Source organism: Lampris incognitus, chromosome 11 (genome assembly GCF_029633865.1).
Source record: "Lampris incognitus isolate fLamInc1 chromosome 11, fLamInc1.hap2, whole genome shotgun sequence".
Lineage (NCBI taxonomy): Eukaryota > Metazoa > Chordata > Actinopteri > Lampriformes > Lampridae > Lampris > Lampris incognitus.
The window spans coordinates 21,010,190-21,030,444 of NC_079221.1; the positions used below are offsets into that span (position 1 = coordinate 21,010,190).

General features: G+C 45.1%; 1 protein-coding gene across 1 annotated transcript in view; it reads left to right on the forward strand.

Moving 5' to 3' along the window:
• Positions 1–20,255, forward strand: part of obsl1b (obscurin like cytoskeletal adaptor 1b) — a 51,275-nt gene that overhangs the window by 12,239 nt on the left and 18,781 nt on the right. The window contains exons 7-12 of the mRNA XM_056288868.1: positions 5,356–5,631; positions 5,818–6,090; positions 7,661–7,936; positions 8,075–8,350; positions 8,685–8,960; positions 19,272–19,547. Of these exons, the coding sequence (XP_056144843.1) occupies positions 5,356–5,631; positions 5,818–6,090; positions 7,661–7,936; positions 8,075–8,350; positions 8,685–8,960; positions 19,272–19,547 (1,653 nt within the window). The remainder of the gene's footprint in view (positions 1–5,355; positions 5,632–5,817; positions 6,091–7,660; positions 7,937–8,074; positions 8,351–8,684; positions 8,961–19,271; positions 19,548–20,255) is intronic.

Here is a 20,255-nt window from a genome sequence, read left to right on the forward strand (position 1 = left end):
ATGGAGTAGACATCCAATCAGACGGGAGTTTGAGGAGTGTAATTGTGCGATCAGCAGAGGATTCCCACTCTGGGATATACCGTTGTGAGACAAAGGATGATGACATCCAATTCACTTTGGAAGTAAAAGGTGAACTTCAGATATTCTGCAGTATCTAATCTGTCTTGCACTGGCAACTAACCGACGGCTGGTGGGTTTATTCATGCTTGGTTCAACATCTAACAGAAGATGGTTCACTTTTCTCCTTCCCTCAATTCATGCTCCAACCTTTGTCAAGGGTTAGAGATGGAAGGTTTGCCTTGATGTAATAGTTTGGTTAAGCGCTTAAACTAAAAGTGCTTAAAACAGATATCACGGGCGTCCGGGTAGCATGGCGGGCTATTCCGTTGTCTACCAACATGGAAATCTCCGGTTTGAATCCCTGTGTTAGCTCCGATTTGGTCGGGCGTCTCTACAGACATAATTGGCCGTGTCTGTGGGTGGGAAGCTGGATGTGGGTATGTGTCCTGGTTGCTGCACTGGTGCCTCCTCTGGTCGGTCGGGGCGCCTGTTTGGGGTGAACGGGGGGGGGGGGGATAGCGTGATCCTCCCACCCACTATGTCCCCCTGATGAAACTCCTCACTGCCAGGTGAAAAGAAGTGGCTGGCGACTCCACATGTATCGGAGGAGGCATGTGGTAGTCTGCAGCCCTCCCCAGATCGGAAGAGGGGGTGGAGCAGCGACCAGGATGGCTCGGAAGAGTGGGGTAATTGGCCAAGTAGAATTGGGGAAAAAAAGGGGGGGGCAGACATCAAAAGCAAGAATATTGAAACAGTCATTATTTTTGCCTCAATAATATAGCTTACAGAGAAAGAAAACGGTACACTGATACTGCTATACCTCTAAAAGAGACCACATATTATTCCTATTATTCATTCTAAATTTGGTATATTGAGCAAAATGACATCTAAACTCAAAAGTGATATTCATCATTAAAACAGATGGGACATCTAGCTGCTCATCACAATGTATGGAAATATGCAAATTTATTAGGTAGACTTCCATTTGATACTCCTCGAATCTTTTTAAGGACACTAATTATTGTGCATTGAACACAGCTCTTTTAACTGCAGTGACTGCCTTTCTTCATAACCTGCTCGTATCTCGCTTTTTAGTTCAGAAGCCCTTACTGCTCTTTTGTTGTTCTGTTTCACTCCTGTCTTTGTCAGCCATTTTATGTGTCACACTGTTTTGTCAATTCAGCTTTGCTCTGAGGGACTGTTGCAATTTCTTCGATGCATTGCGTAGATTTTAGTTCCTTATTTCTTGTCTTGAAATTCTTTGGCACTGACCTTGAGGTTGAATAGATTTTAGCTGATTAAGCTCATTTGCATAATTATAATATGACAAAAACATTCTTTCTGCAATCACTGAAACCCATAGCCCTACCTGTGAAGTTCTCAGAGCTTCCAGAGACAGAAAGGAACAAGTCCGTTCAAGAAGGCTCCCCAATTGTTCTTCGTTGCGAACTCTGTCATGATCCTTCTGCTCATGTCTGCTGGTACAAGAATGGGACAAAACTGCTATCACAAAGAGATGTAGAAATACAGTCCGATGGCCTAACAAGAACCCTCTTCATCCATTCAGCTGATAAAACATGTGGTGGCACCTATGAATGTTCAACAGCTGATGAAACCATCACTTTTACAGTGGACATCAAAGGTGATTTATTTTTACCCTGTACTATCTTGCTACTATACATGCAATAAGCTTAGCATCTATAAGCTTAGCATCAATGCTGCAGCCAAAGTAAACCACATGACTCGCCACTAACCCTTGCAATACAATTTTGTATGTTCAGGGTAAAGTGGTATACCTGACTGGACATAGTAAGCAATTTTGACTGTTTGACTTCTTGTTCAATTCTTCATTCTTCCATTCCCCTTCACCCTAATACTCTCCAGGCCAATTGTTGAAGATCATGCCAATCCCAGTGTCAGAAAGCTATAAGTCCATTGCAGTTGGTTCTCCCATTATACTCCAATGTGAACTGTCAGATCCCATTGCCCAGGTGTCCTGGTTTAAAGATGAGGTGGAGCTTTTTTCAAAAACTGGTCTTGATATGAAAAGAGACGGCAACTTGAGGAAGCTAATAATTCATTCCGCTAAGCTCTCCGACTCTGGCCTCTACAGCTGTTGTCTTGCCGGTGATGTTGTCACATTCCAGGTGGAGATCCAAGGTGATATTTTTGTATGGGAGTGTGTGTGTGTGTGTGTGTGTGTGTGTGTGTGTGTGTGTGTGTGTGTGTGTGTGTGTGTGTGTACATGTACATCATTTTAAACAATCTTCAATGTGTGACACAGAAGTCATGTTTAAACCATTTCTCATTGGCCTAAGAATACTTCTTAAACTTCCAAATTTTCTCTGTATAATACTTTACAATAGGTAGACTTCAAACCCTCTGGCTTTTATTCAAGACACATTATGTTTTTGTAACGATAAGTCCAAGTATCTAAAACCTGGAGCTTCCAATTTGTTTTTAAAATAGCCAAAGCAAAATAACCTGTAAGAGCTGCACATGTGCACAATATTGGCTGCACGCTGAATGATGCTTTGACATCTTCTTAACAGTGTTCTTCAAATCTCTTACAACTCCCCTTCCCCCTAGCTGATCCCATGAGGTTTTCAGCACTGCCTGAAGTCGCAAGAAACAAACTTGTTGAAGCAGGCTGTCCAGTTGTGCTTGAATGTGAGGTTTCAGACTCCACTGTCCAAGTGGGTTGGTCCAAAGATGGGGTTGAACTCCTCCCACAGATTGATCTTACCATCGAATCAAAAGGAAATTTGAGGGCAGTGGTTATCCCATCAGCAGAAGCCAGACACTCTGGGTTATACAGCTGTGAAGCTACAGATGACCGTATAGAATTCAAGGTGGATGTTGCAGGTGATCTAAGTATTTTGAGTATGGTCAAAATCACTAACTTGTTTTTAGTGAGTGCTTGGTAATTTGAACAGAGAAATAACAATTTCCAAAGCTTGTTTACAGTATACTAGCAGCTATTTACTTGCTTTACTTACTTTCTATAATTCTGGTGGATACAGCAGAACCTAATAGAGAATGTCACTTACTGGTAATTTGTATTTAAAAGTACATTTGGATATGTGCAAAGGAGAATTTTATATATTTAAAGACAGAAATGATGTGAGGGTCCTATATTGTTAGTGCATTCATTAGAACAGTCATCTCAAACTATAGAGAGAGATTTCATAAAGGCTGTATTCAGGGCCTGAGATTTCAATCAGGAGAGAAAATTAATTAACTAAAGATACTTATTTATTATAACAGATGATTTAGCAGAAATGAATACATGTCAAGAAAATTCTTGGCACTTAGACTCAACAGGGAATTTTTTTAATTGAGGGGCATCAGCTCTGAGCAGCAGCATACCCCCCACCCCATAGAGTCCAGACACTGGTGGTAGTGGCTGATAACTTCTGCTGGAATGATAGATAGATAGATATTCTAGTTCTTCTTGCTATTCCTTGGTCAGGGGAACAGACAGGATTATTCACCCTAACATGCATGTCTTTGATGGTGGGGGGAAACCCACGCAGACATGGAGAGAACATGTAAACTCCACACAGAAAGGACCTGAGATGGCCTGGGGTTCGAACCCAGGACATTCTTGCTGTGAGGCAACAGTGCTAACCACTGGCCACCGTGCTGCCCTGTAAGGCTGATGAAGCTGATGAAGAGATGAAACTTATGATCTGCGAGGACTAGGCGGCGATGGGGAGGTGGAGGGGCACGTATAACAGCACGACAAATGCCTTAGAGGTGGAGAGAGAAACATATTTAAAAGAAACACAGCAAGATGGTAGGCTAACCATGCAGGTGTGTCACAGTGCTGTGGATAGATGAGAACAGGTGATGTGATCAGCTGATAACTTAATTAACATTCCCAGAGAATGACTGCAAGGGAAAATGAGTGAGCATGCTTGTGAGATGAGAATGGCAGGATATAATAAGAAATATAACTACAGGCATATGCATGCAAAAGATAGGCTTCCTGACTGAACTTTCACTAAAGCTCCATTTTGTTTTATAGAAGAGATGAAACCCATTTAAAACAGTATGTTGTTTAAATATGTTTTTTTTATATGCTTCACTGAGGTATTTGAAATGAATCTTCAGAAACAGTGCAACTCTATAGCAGAGATCAAAATAGCTTCTACATACAGTATTTCAGTTATGGCGGGGGAATGATGACAAAAAAACGACTTTGACAGCTACCATGGCAAAATTGAGACAGATTTCAGACCACTGGTGCTGTCCTCCAGTTAACTGCATATAGTATGTTGGTGTTTAGCTCTTAAGAGGAAAAACTACTCATAAAAGGGAATTCAATGCAATGAGAGCACTATGCTAAATTTAGCACAACTAATTCTGCACTGCGCAGCCTTTTGCTTGTCAATCCATAATTCACCTAAACCAGTAACAGTGTAGCGGCATGTCAATGTTAGCATTTCAAATTTGAATACCATATGTTACTTTTAAATAAATCAAACTATCTATAGTCCCAGTTTGGTTCTCAGCTGTTCCAGAGGTTGAGAGGGGCAAGTCCATTGAAGCAGGCGACCCCAATATACAACAGTGTGAGATCTCAGACTCTACAAGCCAGACCTTCTGGTATAAGGATGGAATAAAGCTCCTGCCTGAATCTGGAATAAAAATCGAATCAAAGGGCAGTGAGAGGACACGGGTTCTCCAGTCTACAACATCTTCATGCTCTGGGGTGTACAGTTGTAAAACTGACGATGGTTCAGAAAACAACGCTTTCTATGTGGAGGTGAAAGGTGACATGCAAAGTTTTTCCATAGATGGAAACTTTGAGGTGATACTAATATTATTTTTCTCATCAGAGTTTTGATCCTTAAGACATTTTCATTTTACCTTGCTGTTAGGAGCTGCCGATCCATTCCTCTAATATGGACAAGGGAGACATTTTTGCCCATGAAACTACCATATTCATCCTAATTGCTCTTTTCCCCCCTAAATGTCTTGTTTTCATCAAACCCTTGGATGCTGTTTATTTGAATGTTTAACAATTGGGAAGGCCATCGAAGGCATGATGACCATTCACTTTTTTCCACAGATCTAATTACACTACATCTGTGCACAGCTTTTATTAACCATTTCACTTTGCCTCAACAGCGAATAATGCTCAAAAACTAGAGCCAAGCCACCTAGACAAACACCAGACTTTGACAACAGCATGTCTAACGTGTAGACCTACAGGAAATGCTTGTCAGCTTAATATGGATTTTTTTTTTCCTCGAATCACTTGTTTATTTTTCGTACTGTTTTCCACAGCGCCGCCGGTAACGTTTGTCCACATCCCAGAGGAGGACCTTTTCAAAACTGTTGTCGAAAAAGACCAGCTTATTCTATCGTGCGACGTGTCAAGGGCTGATGCCGCTGTCCAATGGTACAATGATGGAGTTGAAATACATCCAAGACACAACATTACAATGCAAGAAGATGGCACGGCAAGAATTCTAACAATCCATTCAGCTCAACTGTCAGACACAGGGACATACACATGTCGCACTGGAGACTGCACTTTAATGTTCAAGGTTAACATACGAGGTAGCCAATGAAATGCCTGGAAGGAACTTTCTTACATGTTTATGGTCATTCATGAGCTAACAGTCAACAATTCAACTCATCAACCAAACAATTTTGCCACAATTCATTTAACTTACCTTACTTTTCATTTGAAATTCAAGCAGTTTTGTTGATAATGTTTCAATGTCATGACCTCTTTCTCCAAAGAACCTCCGGTGACGATAGCCTACCCCAAAGAGGATGTCCATCTTGACCGCCATGTCCCTGAGGAAATCATTCTCAGCTGTGAGCTTTCTCGTCCAAATGGTATTGTCATCTGGTACAAGGATGGTCAAAAGCTGCAGGAGAGTGAAAACATAAAGCTTAAAATTGAAGGTCCTTATCGAAGGCTGAAGATTCTTTGTAGTGGTGTTGAAGATTCTGGAGAATATGTCTGTGATACAGCTGATGACTCAATATTCTTTCATCTTACTATTACAGGTAAATTTCTATGGACATTGTGGTACTGTGTAATCCAATAGGTACAGCGTGATACTAACATCATCAAAGTGAGGGGTTCACAACTCTGTGTCGCCACCCAATCTTAGAATATGTACTATCATAGTTCTGTGATGCGGCTTATATCAGTGTCAAGCAAATTATATTTATTTAATGTAGTTATTTTGGTATTTGAATATTTGAACAAGTTCTTGCTACGCCTTTTTTTGTTGTTGTGAAAAACATACACTAGTGACAACGGACCATGACTTGGAGTAATACTGTATGTACACTACCGTTCAAAAGTTTGGGATCACCCAAACAATTTCGTGTTTTCCATGAAAAGTCACACTTATTCACCACCATATGTTGTGAAATGAATAGAAAATAGAGTCAAGACATTGACAAGGTTAGAAATAATGATTTGTATTTGAAATAAGATTTTTTTTACATCAAACTTTGCTTTCGTCAAAGAATCCTCCATTTGCAGCAATTACAGCATTGCAGACCTTTGGCATTCTAGCTGTTAATTTGTTGAGGTAATCTGGAGAAATTGCACCCCACGCTTCCAGAAGCAGCTCCCACAAGTTGGATTGGTTGGATGGGCACTTCTTTGAGCAGATTGAGTTTCTGGAGCATCACATTTGTGGGGTCAATTAAACGCTCAAAATGGCCAGAAAAAGAGAACTTTCATCTGAAACTCGACAGTCTATTCTTGTTCTTAGAAATGAAGGCTATTCCATGCGAGAAATTGCTAAGAAATTGAAGATTTCCTACACCGGTGTGTACTACTCCCTTCAGAGGACAGCACAAACAGGCTCTAACAGGTACTATTTAATGAAGATGCCAGTTGGGGACCTGTGAGGCGTCTGTTTCTCAAACTAGAGACTCTAATGTACTTATCTTCTTGCTCAGTTGTGCAACGCGGCCTCCCACTTCTTTTTCTACTCTGGTTAGAGCCTGTTTGTGCTGTCCTCTGAAGGGAGTAGTACACACCGGTGTAGGAAATCTTCAATTTCTTAGCAATTTCTCGCATGGAATAGCCTTCATTTCTAAGAACAAGAATAGACTGTCGAGTTTCAGATGAAAGTTCTCTTTTTCTGGCCATTTTGAGCGTTTAATTGACCCCACAAATGTGATGCTCCAGAAACTCAATCTGCTCAAAGAAGTGCCCATCCAACCAATCCAACTTGTGGGAGCTGCTTCTGGAAGCGTGGGGTGCAATTTCTCCAGATTACCTCAACAAATTAACAGCTAGAATGCCAAAGGTCTGCAATGCTGTAATTGCTGCAAATGGAGGATTCTTTGACGAAAGCAAAGTTTGATGTAAAAAAAATCTTATTTCAAATACAAATCATTATTTCTAACCTTGTCAATGTCTTGACTCTATTTTCTATTCATTTCACAACATATGGTGGTGAATAAGTGTGACTTTTCATGGAAAACACAAAATTGTTTGGGTGATCCCAAACTTTTGAACGGTAGTGTACCTCGGAGACAGCAGTGCAAAGTCTTCAGAAAAATTAGTAAATTACCAATAACAAGGTTGCATTATGATGCCTTTTTTTTTCAGAACCTCCAGTGCGGATTGTATCTCCGAGCCAGTCTCAAATGGAGCTGTGCCAGCAGACATCTGAGAGGATGGTACTCAGCTGTGAAATCTCACGACCCAACGCTGCTGTTCGCTGGTACCGAGACGGGTTGGAAGTGGAGGAAAATGAAAATCTCATCCTAGAGGTGGACGGTGTTTATAGGAGGCTTATTATACCCGAGACGACTGTCAAAGATTCAGCCGAATATGTGTGCGACACTGCTGATGACTCCATGACGTTCTTTGTAAACATAGCAGGTACAGACTTTGATTCAAATAAAATAACTATGTTTCAACGAAAGGAGTCCCTCTGACTCTGCTGTTATGAATGATTGTCTTTGGTATAATTAATCTCTACATCAAATACTTTTTAATGCTAATTTCCTCTATTCACAGAGCCTCCTGTTCGTTTTGTGCGTTCAAGGAAGATGGCAAGCATGGTAGAAAAAACTGTTGGGGAGACTTTGGTGCTGGACTGTGAGGTGTCCAGATCAAATGCTGAAGTCACCTGGAAGAGGAATGGGGAAGAACTTGAAGACTCAAGAAACATTACAATCCTTGAGGATGGAGTTCTGCGCCAATTAACGATTCATTTGCTGACAACAGAAGATGCTGGACAGTATGTCTGTGATGCTAAGGATGACGTGATGGATTTTAAAGTCAAGATCAAAGGTAAATGACTGTACACAATAGGTTTCATTCCAAAGTAATATCCAACATTTAACAACTGTAACATTTACCCTGACAAAACGGTTGTGCATCATAACCACTCCATAAATGTATGATTCCCCACTGAATTCTACTGAAGTTGCTGCTTTGAAGTCTTCGCTTGCAAAACTGTTGCATCTTACGTGGTGCTACCATTTTTTTTTTTTTTTGCATATTCCACTGAAGATTCGTAGATGATTTTGTTTCTAAACAGAAATTTGGGATAGAAAATATATCGAGGATGTCCTGCTCTGAAGATGAGTCCTCTTTACAACTTGCTTTTCTTGCTCGTTTTCAGAATTGCCTGTGAAAATTCTAGGAAAAACTGAGGCAAACACAGAAAAGCAGTTCTTGGTGTCAGACGACATCGTTTTAGTTTGTGAACTCTCAAGAGCCACTGCCTCGGTCAGCTGGTACAAAGATAACCAGCTAATTACTGACTGTGAAAGGTACTGCAGTGAGAAACAAGGAGCTTTCCACTCACTGGTTGTCCTAAATGCTGGGCTAGAAGACTCTGGAAAATACACCTGTGATGCTGTGGATGATAAGATGGTGTTCTATATCACAGTCAAAGGTAACATATCACTATTGACAGGTTAATCTTAATGAAAGGTTTTGGAAAAAGACTCAGAGCACCTTTCCCAATCTTAATCAAAACAATTTGTTCTTAAATATGAGCCTTGGATATTGAATGCAATCAATTAGCATGTTAATGACTTGAAAAAAGGCCATATAAGGATATCACTGATTTTGAGTGCCATTAGTGAAAACAAACAAAAAAAGATATGCAAGAATCTCAACAATTGATCAGGTGCTACCTTTATATTAAGATATTGTAGTGAATTCGGGGGGCAGCCTGGGAACCGTCGCAGCCAGGACGCGAACTCCGGTCTCCCGCGCCACAGGCGACTACGTTAACCAATCGATTAAAGGATCTGACCCATTAGCCAAGTGCTAGCGAGTCTAGTTATCCGTGCACGATACACTACCCCCTCCTTCGGGAAGCGCGTCGTCACACTTCAGCATACCAGCTCCCTCATGCCTCTGGGCGCATGCGCTTCCAATGGCCTTATGATCTCGGGCAGTCGGGAACCACCACAGCCGGGACGCGAACCCATGTCTCCCACACCACGGGCGACTGGTAATGTCGTCACTGGTAATGTCACATATGACAGGTCTGCATTGTTCTTATGCAGGTTTCACTCATACCAATAAACAAATCCAAAATAGAGAAAATTAGAAAACACCAGTTTGATTTCTTAAATAGTTCTTCAGGCCTTTATGCACCGGTGGCGTTTTTTAAAAAAAAATTTTTTTAACTGAGATTAATTTTGCACCTCAATATATTTTTTCGATCTGTTGTTTTTGTTATGAGTACTTTCACACAGAACGTGAATATTAAGCGATGGTCACACATCTGCGAATGCAGGTGCTGCCCAGATGAAATTTTGTTGTGCCGAATGTGGACAATGCAGGATGTGACGCACTTGGAAATAAATTTTCTGGTTTGTAGTCCATTTGAGCGGTTGTTGGGTTTTGTGACAGGAAAATGTACACTGAATTCCAGAGATAGATAATTAAATGTTTTCACTTAATAGTCTCACTTGTACATGTTAGTCTAGTTTTATGGACAAATACGGAGGAAGAACATTGGTGTACAAGTTATATTTGTACACTGTGAATTAAGAATTGATGTTATTGATTGATGTTAGTTTTCACGGGCAATGTCATACAATACCCGCTGGTTAGCTAGCCTAGCATTTAGTGTCAGTGAGTTGGCTGGTTAGCTAGCTACTTGTCATGGATTGCTATGGCGGGACAGGAGTGAAGGATAGAGGAGAGATAGAGAGGAGGAAGGAGCAGCGGGTGGTTGGAGGACATGGCCAGGGAGCTCAGGAGAGCTTCACGTGAGGCGAGGAATCGCCTGAGGGAGTCTGCAGTGAGGATGGCTGCCGACAAGGGCAAGACTCCCTCGCCGGCATTTTGCGTCGTTTCTTCTTCTACTTGTGGGACACAGGTTGAGGCTCAGGACGAAAACAAACATGGCGGTGCCCATCACTCAGAAGCCATCACAGCAGTGAAAACCTCCACTCCGATAGGGCAGACAATTTGACATTTTAGCCTTGGGAGATGGGTGGTCGATGGAGACTAAAACATTACAACTGGCTTTGTGCCTCGCAGACGATACTCTGTCCTGTCTGCTGCTGCTTAGCTCCGAGAGTTATGGGTCTTTAGTGGGGGCCCTGCAGAGGCGGTTTGGACAGTGTTTACAACCTGAGCTTCTGCATAATGAACTGAGTAATCGATGCTGAAAATCTGGGGAGCCACTGCGGGTGTTCGCCAACGACATAGAGAGCCTGACGTGGCAGGCATATGCACATATGCCCCCGGAGGTACGAAGTGAGTTGGAGCAGGACCAGTTCATCAGAGCCCTCTTCCCCACTGACTTAGGTGTCCAGCTTTAGCTGCAGCATCCACAGACTTTGCAGGCGGCCTCGGAGATGGCTGTGGAGAGGGAGAGTGTGTGTGGGGTGTGGCTGCTGCGAACTGTCACAAGGGAAGCCCACCTGCTGTGAGGGCTGCTGTAGAGTGCTCCTCGGAGGGAGAGAGGCCAGCATGGGTGGCTGAAGTGACTGAACTGATTAGGGCTGTATCGCTACAGACAGAACACAGGCCGCTCCAGGGGTCTACTGGAGGTGTGGTCAGCCACGGCATTTGGTCAGGGAGTGCCCCAAGTTACAAAGGGCTCAGGGAAACAGCTAGGGGTCCACATTGAGGGGGATATGCGGACCCTGGCCCCAACCCCAACTTCAATCCTATTTTCTCAAGCCGCACCATCGACAGGAGGGGCCCAACAGCACAGCCTGGGGAGCCAGGCTCCACTCTACCCAGAAGCAGATGGTAACACAGGTCTGGAGGCTGTCATTGCGGTGAGGCGTATCTCTGTTGGGGACTCTTGTTATGTCCCCGTCACAGTGGAGGGGGTGTCCTGCTCTGCTCTAGTGGACACAGGGTCAACCGTGACCTTGGTGAGGCCAGATGTGGTGCTGGGCTGGGCTCAGTTTGAGCCCACCACTGTGCAACTCCACATGATCACGGGTGAGCTAGCACCTCTGAAAGGCAAAGGCATGTTGACTATGACTGTAGGGAGGTAGGTCAGTGCGTCACCTGGTGTGGATAATTGCGGTGCAGGACTTGTGTATCCTGGGTTTGGATTTTTTTTTAGGGCTACAGGCTGCCAGCCGACCTAGGAGGCACAGTGAGCTTCAAAGGGGAGCCTGCTGTCACTATGGCCTCCGGTGACATCCCTACCAAGCCGTGAATAAATGCATCCATCTATCCATCCTCTTGTCAGATTTTTCACACCAACCACTTGTGCAGTGGAGACTGTTTTCAGCAACCCCCCTCCTTGTCTCATTCTCCTGTAACATCCACCCAGCACGAGCCCCTCTCCATCACCCCCAGCATGAGCCATTCAGCTCCAGCCCAGCCCCTGAGGCCCCAGACGGGGGAGGAGAGGGTGCTGTCTGCAGTAAGGGAGGTATGGAGGAAGAACTGTGGCAGCCTAGACTCCCAGCAGCAGGAGCAGTTGGGCAGCTCCTACTGGAGTTCCAAGGTAGTTTTGCCATGACTGAGGAGGAGATGGGGTGGACTCACCTTGTACAGCACGAGATCGATACTAGGGACGCACGGTAGTGCTGCAACTAACTACTATTTTGACAGCCGACCAGCCATCGATTACTGAAACGATTAATCGACAAGTCAGATAATGAATCGCACAAAACAATAGCTCATGTCACTGACCATCATGTTTAGTATTGACTCGGTGAAGGCTATCGCTTGCTGCCGTGTACACGTCTCCTTCTTTTGCATAAAGCCATCCATGGTATCTTCACTCTTCTTCGGAGTCGGACTGCATACATTTGATTAAAAAAGACATTTGTCATGGAAAAAGGGTAACATCACTCTTTTAAACTCTTAGAATCCTGCACGCAGGTATAGACGGAGTTGTATTGGCTTTATGTTAATGTTAAAAGCCGAGACAACTCCGTCTATACACAGCTACCTAGCTGACAAGCTAACTATCTTACCGAGGCGCATCCGCATCGTCCAGATGTCCGATGTGCCTCTTCTTCGCATGTTCGTGCATTACTGAGGTGCTACCATGATAAGCATGGTCCACCTTACAAATCTTGTAGGTAATCCTTTTCTTTGCCAAGTTGAGGGTGAAATGCTCCCAGACTCCCAGACGCCATTTTGCTGTTCTGTTTACCTGTCCTGTCGCTTCCGCTCCCAGTCGCTTTTGCGCGTGTGCAACTCTCAGCGAGTTGGGAAGAAAGTGCGACGCCTCCATGGATGTATGGATGCCTCACTCCTTAGCTACTTCCATAACCAGCTCAGGTGAAGCGATGTTTAGTTCAGTTCCACAGCGTGAAATACATGCGCGATGACGTAACCGACGAATTGTCGACAATTAAATTCGTTGGCAACTCATTTAGTCATCGATTTTTGTCGACTACGTCGATTAATTGTTGCACCCGTAACGCACGGCCTATCAAGAGTCGCCTCCCTATGCCTCGGCAGCAGGCTTGTGATGAAGTTGTGTTGACCATGCTACAGGCAAACATCATCGAGCCTTCCAACAGCTCCTGGGCAGCAGCAGTCATGAGAAGAAAGGCGTCTGGCAGCTCTGCTCAGACTACAGGCTGGTGGATGACTTTTATTTATTTATTTTTTATTATTTTGAGATACTTTATTAATCCCCATGGGGACATTCTGCTCTGCGTTTAACCCATCCTAGCTGTGTAGCTAGGAGCAGTGGGCAGCTGCGATGCAGCGTCTGGGGACCTGGGACGGATTAAACCAATCTGGGGCCCGGGGCACAATAATTCACGAGGCCCCCCTATAACAACACCAGAGAGTCTGAATGCAATTTCACCAAGCAGTTTTGATTAGTCATGTGACTTACAGTAATCACCGGAAACAACGCAACGCACGTGATATTATTAAAGGACCTACAAAACGTTACATTATTATTATTGTTATTGTTGTTGTCACCATAAATCAATAATTTGCCACAAACTATAACAAAAAATGTTTTTACTGATTTAAAAATTATTGTAGGCTATTGCTTCCATTCATCCAGATTACATTAGATTTCTACGTCCTACGCATAGCAACGGTCTGTTATACCAAGCAGCGGTGTCTATCAAGAAATAACACACCGCTGAATGTCGTAATTGACCAATCAGAATCGAGTATTCAACAAAGCCGTGTAACAAACTACAGTATAGGCTACTGACATAAACATTAAATATGGCTGCGCCCATATTGAGTAGGAATTAATTAGCTTAGCATAACCAGTAAGGTTACAAGATTATAAAAAGCATTTTACACACCTCACATGTGCCAACAATTTATACAAGCACCGAAAAGAATCGGAATACACGCGTTGGTATCAATATTGGAAAACTGGTGAATAATAAAGTAAATAAAAAAGTTATCAGCAAGCCAATCATGATGTGACAGTGATTTTTCGTGATACAACAGCAACGAATAGTGCCCGTAACTGCGGCAAACATGAGCGCACAAGATAACACGATATAGGACCGATAGACAACCCAATTATCGTCTCACGGCGAAGGTGGTTACCTAGCCTGCCTGAGCCGGCCTTTAAGTTACATCTCCAAACGCCAAATCAGCAGACACAGCATTAAGTAAGAAACCCCCGTGGTCTTGCCAGGCTTTAAGCATTATCTCCTCGTCTCAGGCAGTCTTCCTCCTTGACTTTCTCCTGGAAAAGTCCTCGACGACATCGTTAAAATCCATGGATCTCAATAGGTCTGATTCGATAGCCATAACTGACAATGCTTTCAGCCTCTTTTGGCCCACTTTTGATCTTAGTTCGTTTTTTATACATGCTAATCGCGAAAAGGAACGTTCACCTTCACAATTCGTGACGGGTAAAGTCAGGAACAGTTTCAGTGCAATAAAAACGTTTGGGAAGGCCGAGTTGAGCCCATGTTTGATCAACATCTGCAGCAGTTGTGTGGGAGATTGTTGACCAGGCTCATCTTTCACAAAAAAAAAAACGAACTGTAAAAGTTCGTCGGCCAAATCTTTTCCCAAGTCATTTGGATAAGCAGCAGCCAATTCCATGGCTCGCTTGCGAGCGTCACTCAAATCAGCAGGGTTCTTTTCGAACAACACCCCAAAAAGATTGTTCACCTGCATATAGGCCTGCAGTCAGTGATCCAGACAAGTCAGTAATCGATCAGTGATAACATTAAAAGTTTTGACTGAACTTCTGGCTTCCTTCCAGTGATGCTGCAGGTTCGCTCGAGTCATCAGAAAACACCCTCGGCTTCCTTTTGCGATGCAGTTCATGCTGGTACTGTTTAGAAACACCGTTGACGCTTGTGGCAGATCTTTCAAAGTCTTCAAGTCTATTGAATCTATTGGCCCATGATGCAATTTATTTTAATTTTTTAATGATTTTTGTTTTTGTTTGTATGTGTAGCCTATAACATTTAATTGTACATTGGTGCTAATGAATCCATATTTGAAATAATACAGGAATATTTTTGGCATACAATTGGAAAAAAATATTTTGCCACCATGATTGAGAATTCTAGTGAAATCATGTCTTATATAAACCCTGGTAATCGACATTACCTCTTGTAATGATTATTTATAGAAGGGGTAATCATTGGGCGGATTTCAGAGGACGTAATTTCGCCAATCTTGGGGGCCCCATCGGCCCGTGCATTAATCCGTCCATGCTGGGGACCACCTCCGGTTCGTCTTCACGTTGCCTCAGTCAGGGGCACAGATCTGAGTATTAACCCTAACATGTATGTCTTTTTGATGGTGGGGAAAACCAGAACACCTGGAGAAAACCCAGCGCAGACATGGGGAGAACATGCAAACTCCACACAGAGGATGACCTGGGATGACCCCCAAGGTCGGACAACCCCGAGGTTCGAACCCAGGACCTTCTTGCTGTGAGGTGACAGCGCTAACCACTTGGCCACTGTGTCACCCAAATGTGGTATGTGGTACCACAATGTGGTTACCAAGAAAGATTCATACCCCCTGCCTCGCATCAGTGAGTCCCTGGACCTCGTCTCAGGGTCCTGCTGGTTCTCTTCTTTGGACCTCCGCAGTGGGTATTACCAGGTACCTCTGCCTCCAGAGACAAGACCCATGACAGCCTTCCATACCAGGCAGGGGTTGTTCAAGGTCCTCAACTTTGGACTTTGTAATGCCCCGGCCACTTTTGCGAATTTGATGGACAAGCTGCTGGCTGGTATTCCCCAACAGCAGTGCCTGGTTTACCTTGACGACATACTGGTGCATGGCAGCTCCTTCGAGGCTGCCCTGCCCTGGGATCCCTGTGGCTGGTGCTGGAAAGGATCAGAACAGCTGGCCTAAAGCTGCACCCAAAGAAGTTCCACTTCATGGGGCATCCGGGTAGCACGGTGGTCTATTCCATTACCTAACAACCCGGGGATCGCCAGTTCAAATCCCCGTGTTACCTCCGGCTTGATCAGGTGTCCCTACAGACACAATTGGCCGTGTCTGTGGGTGGGAAGCCAGATGTGGGTATGTGTCCTGGTTGGGGCACTTGCTCAGGGGGGAGGGGGAACTAGGGGGAATAGCGTGATCCTTCCACTTGCTGCACCCCCCTTGCAAAACTCCTCACTGTCAGGTGAAAAGAAGCGGCTGGCGGCTCCACATGTATCGGAGGAAGCATGTGGTAGTCTGCAGCCCTCCCCGGATCAACAGAGGGTATGGAGCAGCACCCTGGACAGCTTGGAAGAGTGGGTAATTGGCCAGATACAATTGGGGCGAAAAAGGGGTAAAAAAATCCTCCCAAAAAAGAGTGCCACTTTATGTAGAGAGGTAACCTTTTTGGGGCACAAGGTGGGGGGGGGCATCAGCACCATAGAGGAGAAGGTGTAGGCTGTTGCAGACTGGCCCACCTCCACCAATCAGAAACAGCTGAAGAGTTTCTTAGGCCTGGCCTTGTACAACAGGAAGTTTGGATAGGGTTTCTCATGCGCTGCTGCACCCCTGTTTCGGCTGCTACAGAAAGATAGAGACTGTGTGGATTGAGCAATGTCAGGGGGCATTCAGCAGCCTTCAATGTGCCCTGATTGAGGTGCTGGTACTCGCTCCAGCCAACCCCACCTTGCCCTTCATCCTGGACACAGACACTAGTGGCATGGGTGTGGGAGGTGTGCTTTCTCAGGTAAGGCCTGAGGGGGAGCAAGTGGTGGCGTACTTCAGCCAGGTGTTCAACAAGACTCAACACTACTACATCACCTGCAAAAAGCTCTCGGCAGTGGTGCTGTCAGTCAGGCACTTAAAGAGCTACCTGTGTGGCCTGCCTTTTACTGTGAGGACTGACCACTCTGCTCTTCAGCAGCTCATGACCTTCAAGGAGCCAGAGGGGCAGGTTGCCAGGTGGTTAGAGGCGCTCCAGGCTTTCAGTGATCAATGTCGTTCACAGGGTTGGGGCACGTCACACCAGTGGAGATGCCCTCTCATGCCGCCTGTGTACCACGGATGGGTTCTGCTACTGTGAGCACAGAGAGGTCCATGAGAGAGAGCTGCGCAAAGAGGAGGAGGAGGGTTGTGCTGCAGTGTGCCATGTGGAGGAGTTCATCTGCCAGGAGCTGCAGACAGTGGACATTACAGAGTGGAGACAGCAGCAGGAGCAGGACACTGACCTTCAGCCTGTACATCAGTGGGTGGGGGTAAAGCATTGGACTCTGTGGGAAGATGTAGTAGTGTTCTCCCCAGCAACCAAGGGGCTGTGGTCTAAGTTTGGGGCTCTGCGACTGTGTCAGGGTGTACTGCAGTGGGCTTGGAGGGAGCCAGCAATGGGAAGGAAAGGTGGCAGGTGGTGGTTCTCAAGAGCCTGCGGGAGGCGGTGCTTAAGGCCATGCATGGAGCTGCAGGGTCTGGGCATTTTGGAGTTACTAAGACACTCCGTCACCTCCGCCAGGGTTTCTGCTGGGGTCAGTGCAGGAGGGATGTGGAGGATTTTTGTCACCACTGTGACCCTGTACAACACGTAAGAGTCCCCCTGGTCTTTTCCACACCCAACTCCAACAGTTTCCAATGGGGGCCCCAATGGAAACAGTAGTGGTGGATGTAGTGGGTCCGCTACCTCGCTCAGTCAGGGTAACCGCTATTTTCTTTCCGCCATAGACTGTTTTACAAAATGGCCAGAGGCATACACCCTCCCAGACCAGGAGGCAGAGACAATCATAGATGCCCTGGTGGAGGGCATGTTCAGCTGTTTTTGGAGTGCCGGAGACCATACACATTGACCAGGGGAGGAATTTTGAGTCCCAAGTGTTTGCCTCCATGTGCAAACGTCTGGCCATACACAAGACCCGCACCACCCCCTTGTGGCCCCAGAGTGACAGCTTGGTGGAAAGATTCCACCGCCCCTTGGGCCAGCAGCTGGCCATCTTCACTTCACAGCCCTAGCAGGACTGGGGTGACCATCTACCCTTGGTGCTCACGGCGTGTCGCTCTGCTGTTCAGGAGACCACATCCTGCATGCCCCTCTCATGCTAAAGAGAGGGGAATGAGCAGAGTTGGCTTTTGGTTGGCCACCAGATCCCCCAGACCCTTCCCCAGGTCCTGAGTATGCCAGGGGGCTTAAGGACCGCCTCAAGTCAGTCCACATTTTTGCCTGGGAGCAGCAGCAGCAAGCCGGTGTGAGGCAAAAACAGAGCTATGATGTGAGGACACAAGGGAGAGACTTTCTGGTTGGAGAGCTGGTCTGGGTCTACAACCTTCCATGGAAAAAAAGCCTGGTGCCCTAAGCTCAACAGCCAGTGGGCAGGCCCTTGCAGAGTACTGGAGAGGTTGGTGGAGGTTGTTTACAGGGTGCAGCTGCCATCCAAGGGGAGGAAAATGGCACTTCATAGAGAAAGACTGGTCCCTTACAGAGGGGCTCTTCCCCACATGCATCAGGGATGCCGGTACCCCCACCTCCCCCAAGCTTTCCCCCTCAAGGCCTGCTCAATCCCCTGCCATCTTCCCTGGGGCAACGCAGGGGGCTTCAAAGACTGTGTCCCAAGCCTTCTCATCTTTCCCCCCGGCAACCCTGTCCTGGTCTCCGGACTCACAGGACAGCAACCTTCCGCCAGTGACTGAGTCACCCACCTCCTCTTTCTCTGTCCCTCCTCCGGTGACTGAGTCCTTGGTCCTTGTTATCTTGTCTCCAGTCCCCCAGGCAGTGCATCCACAAAGGCAGAGGAGGCCTCCAAGTTGCTTCAGAGACTTTGTTTGACCCCTCTGGGGATGAGAAATAGTAGTGAGACCCTAGGTTCCTGGAGAGTGCAAGAATATGCCCTGGTCTCACCGGAAGTGACTGTAGTTTACCTGGCTCTTCCTTGCTCAGAAAAAAAACAAAACATTGAATTAAAAAAAAGAAAAACGTGGTTTCTACACATGCACCAAAAGTTTGACGGTGTACAGTGGTACAGTCACATAACAAGTGGACAGGCGGTTTGGATTTAGGTTCATCTCAAAGAGTTTTTTTTTCTCAGTCTCATAGTGAAGTGAGCCTATCATCTTTCATGCAATGTTTCTTTTTTTCACATTGTTTTGTTTTGTTTTGTTTTGTTTTAAACAACAGGCAAATTCTGCCGCAAATTTGTGTTTTGGTTGCAAATTCGTATCGCTGCCGGTATGAATAGTTTTGATGCGAAATATTCGCAGGCGAGTAGTTTGTATTTTCATGTCGTTTATTCATCATGCCCCCGGAGTGTAAAGGCCTTTATGCACTCTTAGAAAACATTTGTGTATAGATAGTTATTGCACTAGACCCCTTATGTCGTGGTGTATCTTGTGTATACAGAGCCTGCTGTACAGATCATTGGAAATTCTGGCAACCCAGAGCATCATATCCTAATCTCCGGAGATGACCTCATCTTGGAATGTGAGGTGTCTCGGCCAAATGCCGCTGTTCAGTGGTTGTGGAATGACAAGTTACTGAAATCAGACACCCGCGTCAAAATTGACAGCCATGGTATCATGAGGAAGCTTGTCATCTCTGAACTCCAACCCTCAGACTCAGGAGAGTATATTTGTGATGCCATTGATGACAAAATGACAACAGTTGTTGAAGTCCAAGGTATGGTCCAAATGGTTTCTAAACATGGTACTTGGTCAACTGCCATTGTTGCTTTCATGTTTTTGATTCAAAAAATATGAGTTTTAATGTGTGGGCCAGGGGTCTCTAAGATAGACTTGTTTTTAAACCTCTCTTCTCTCAGAGCCACCTGTCAAGTTTGTGAATAAACAAGCAAATAATACCATCTCTGCTTTTGAGAATGAGAGCGTTACATTTTGTGCCATGGTAAGCCAAGAGAAAGCTAACATCCGGTGGCTGAAAGATGGCCAATTATTGAATGAAGACAATATTCACATCTCCAGTGAGGGCATAACCCACAAACTCACCATAAATCCCCTATGGCTGTCAGATACTGGAGAATATGTCTGTGATGCAAACACAGATGAGATGCGTTTTACTTTGTTTGTCAAAGGTAATAAACCAGCATAAAACATTTCAGCATTATAGGTACATCGTCACTCGTTGATATATTTTGTTATAATTACTGAATAACTGCTAGAGTATATACCTCTTTGAGATAGTCTTTTACTATTCTACTGACAGAAATGAAAGTGAAATTTCTCACACCTCTGGAGAATGTTGTGGCACTGAAGGGCAGCGACCTAACGTTACGATGTGAGGTCAACAAGCCAAAAGGAGATGTCCAGTGGCTCAAAGATGGCCAGGATATATCCCCAAGCCGTCGACACACCATAAGGGCACAAGGTC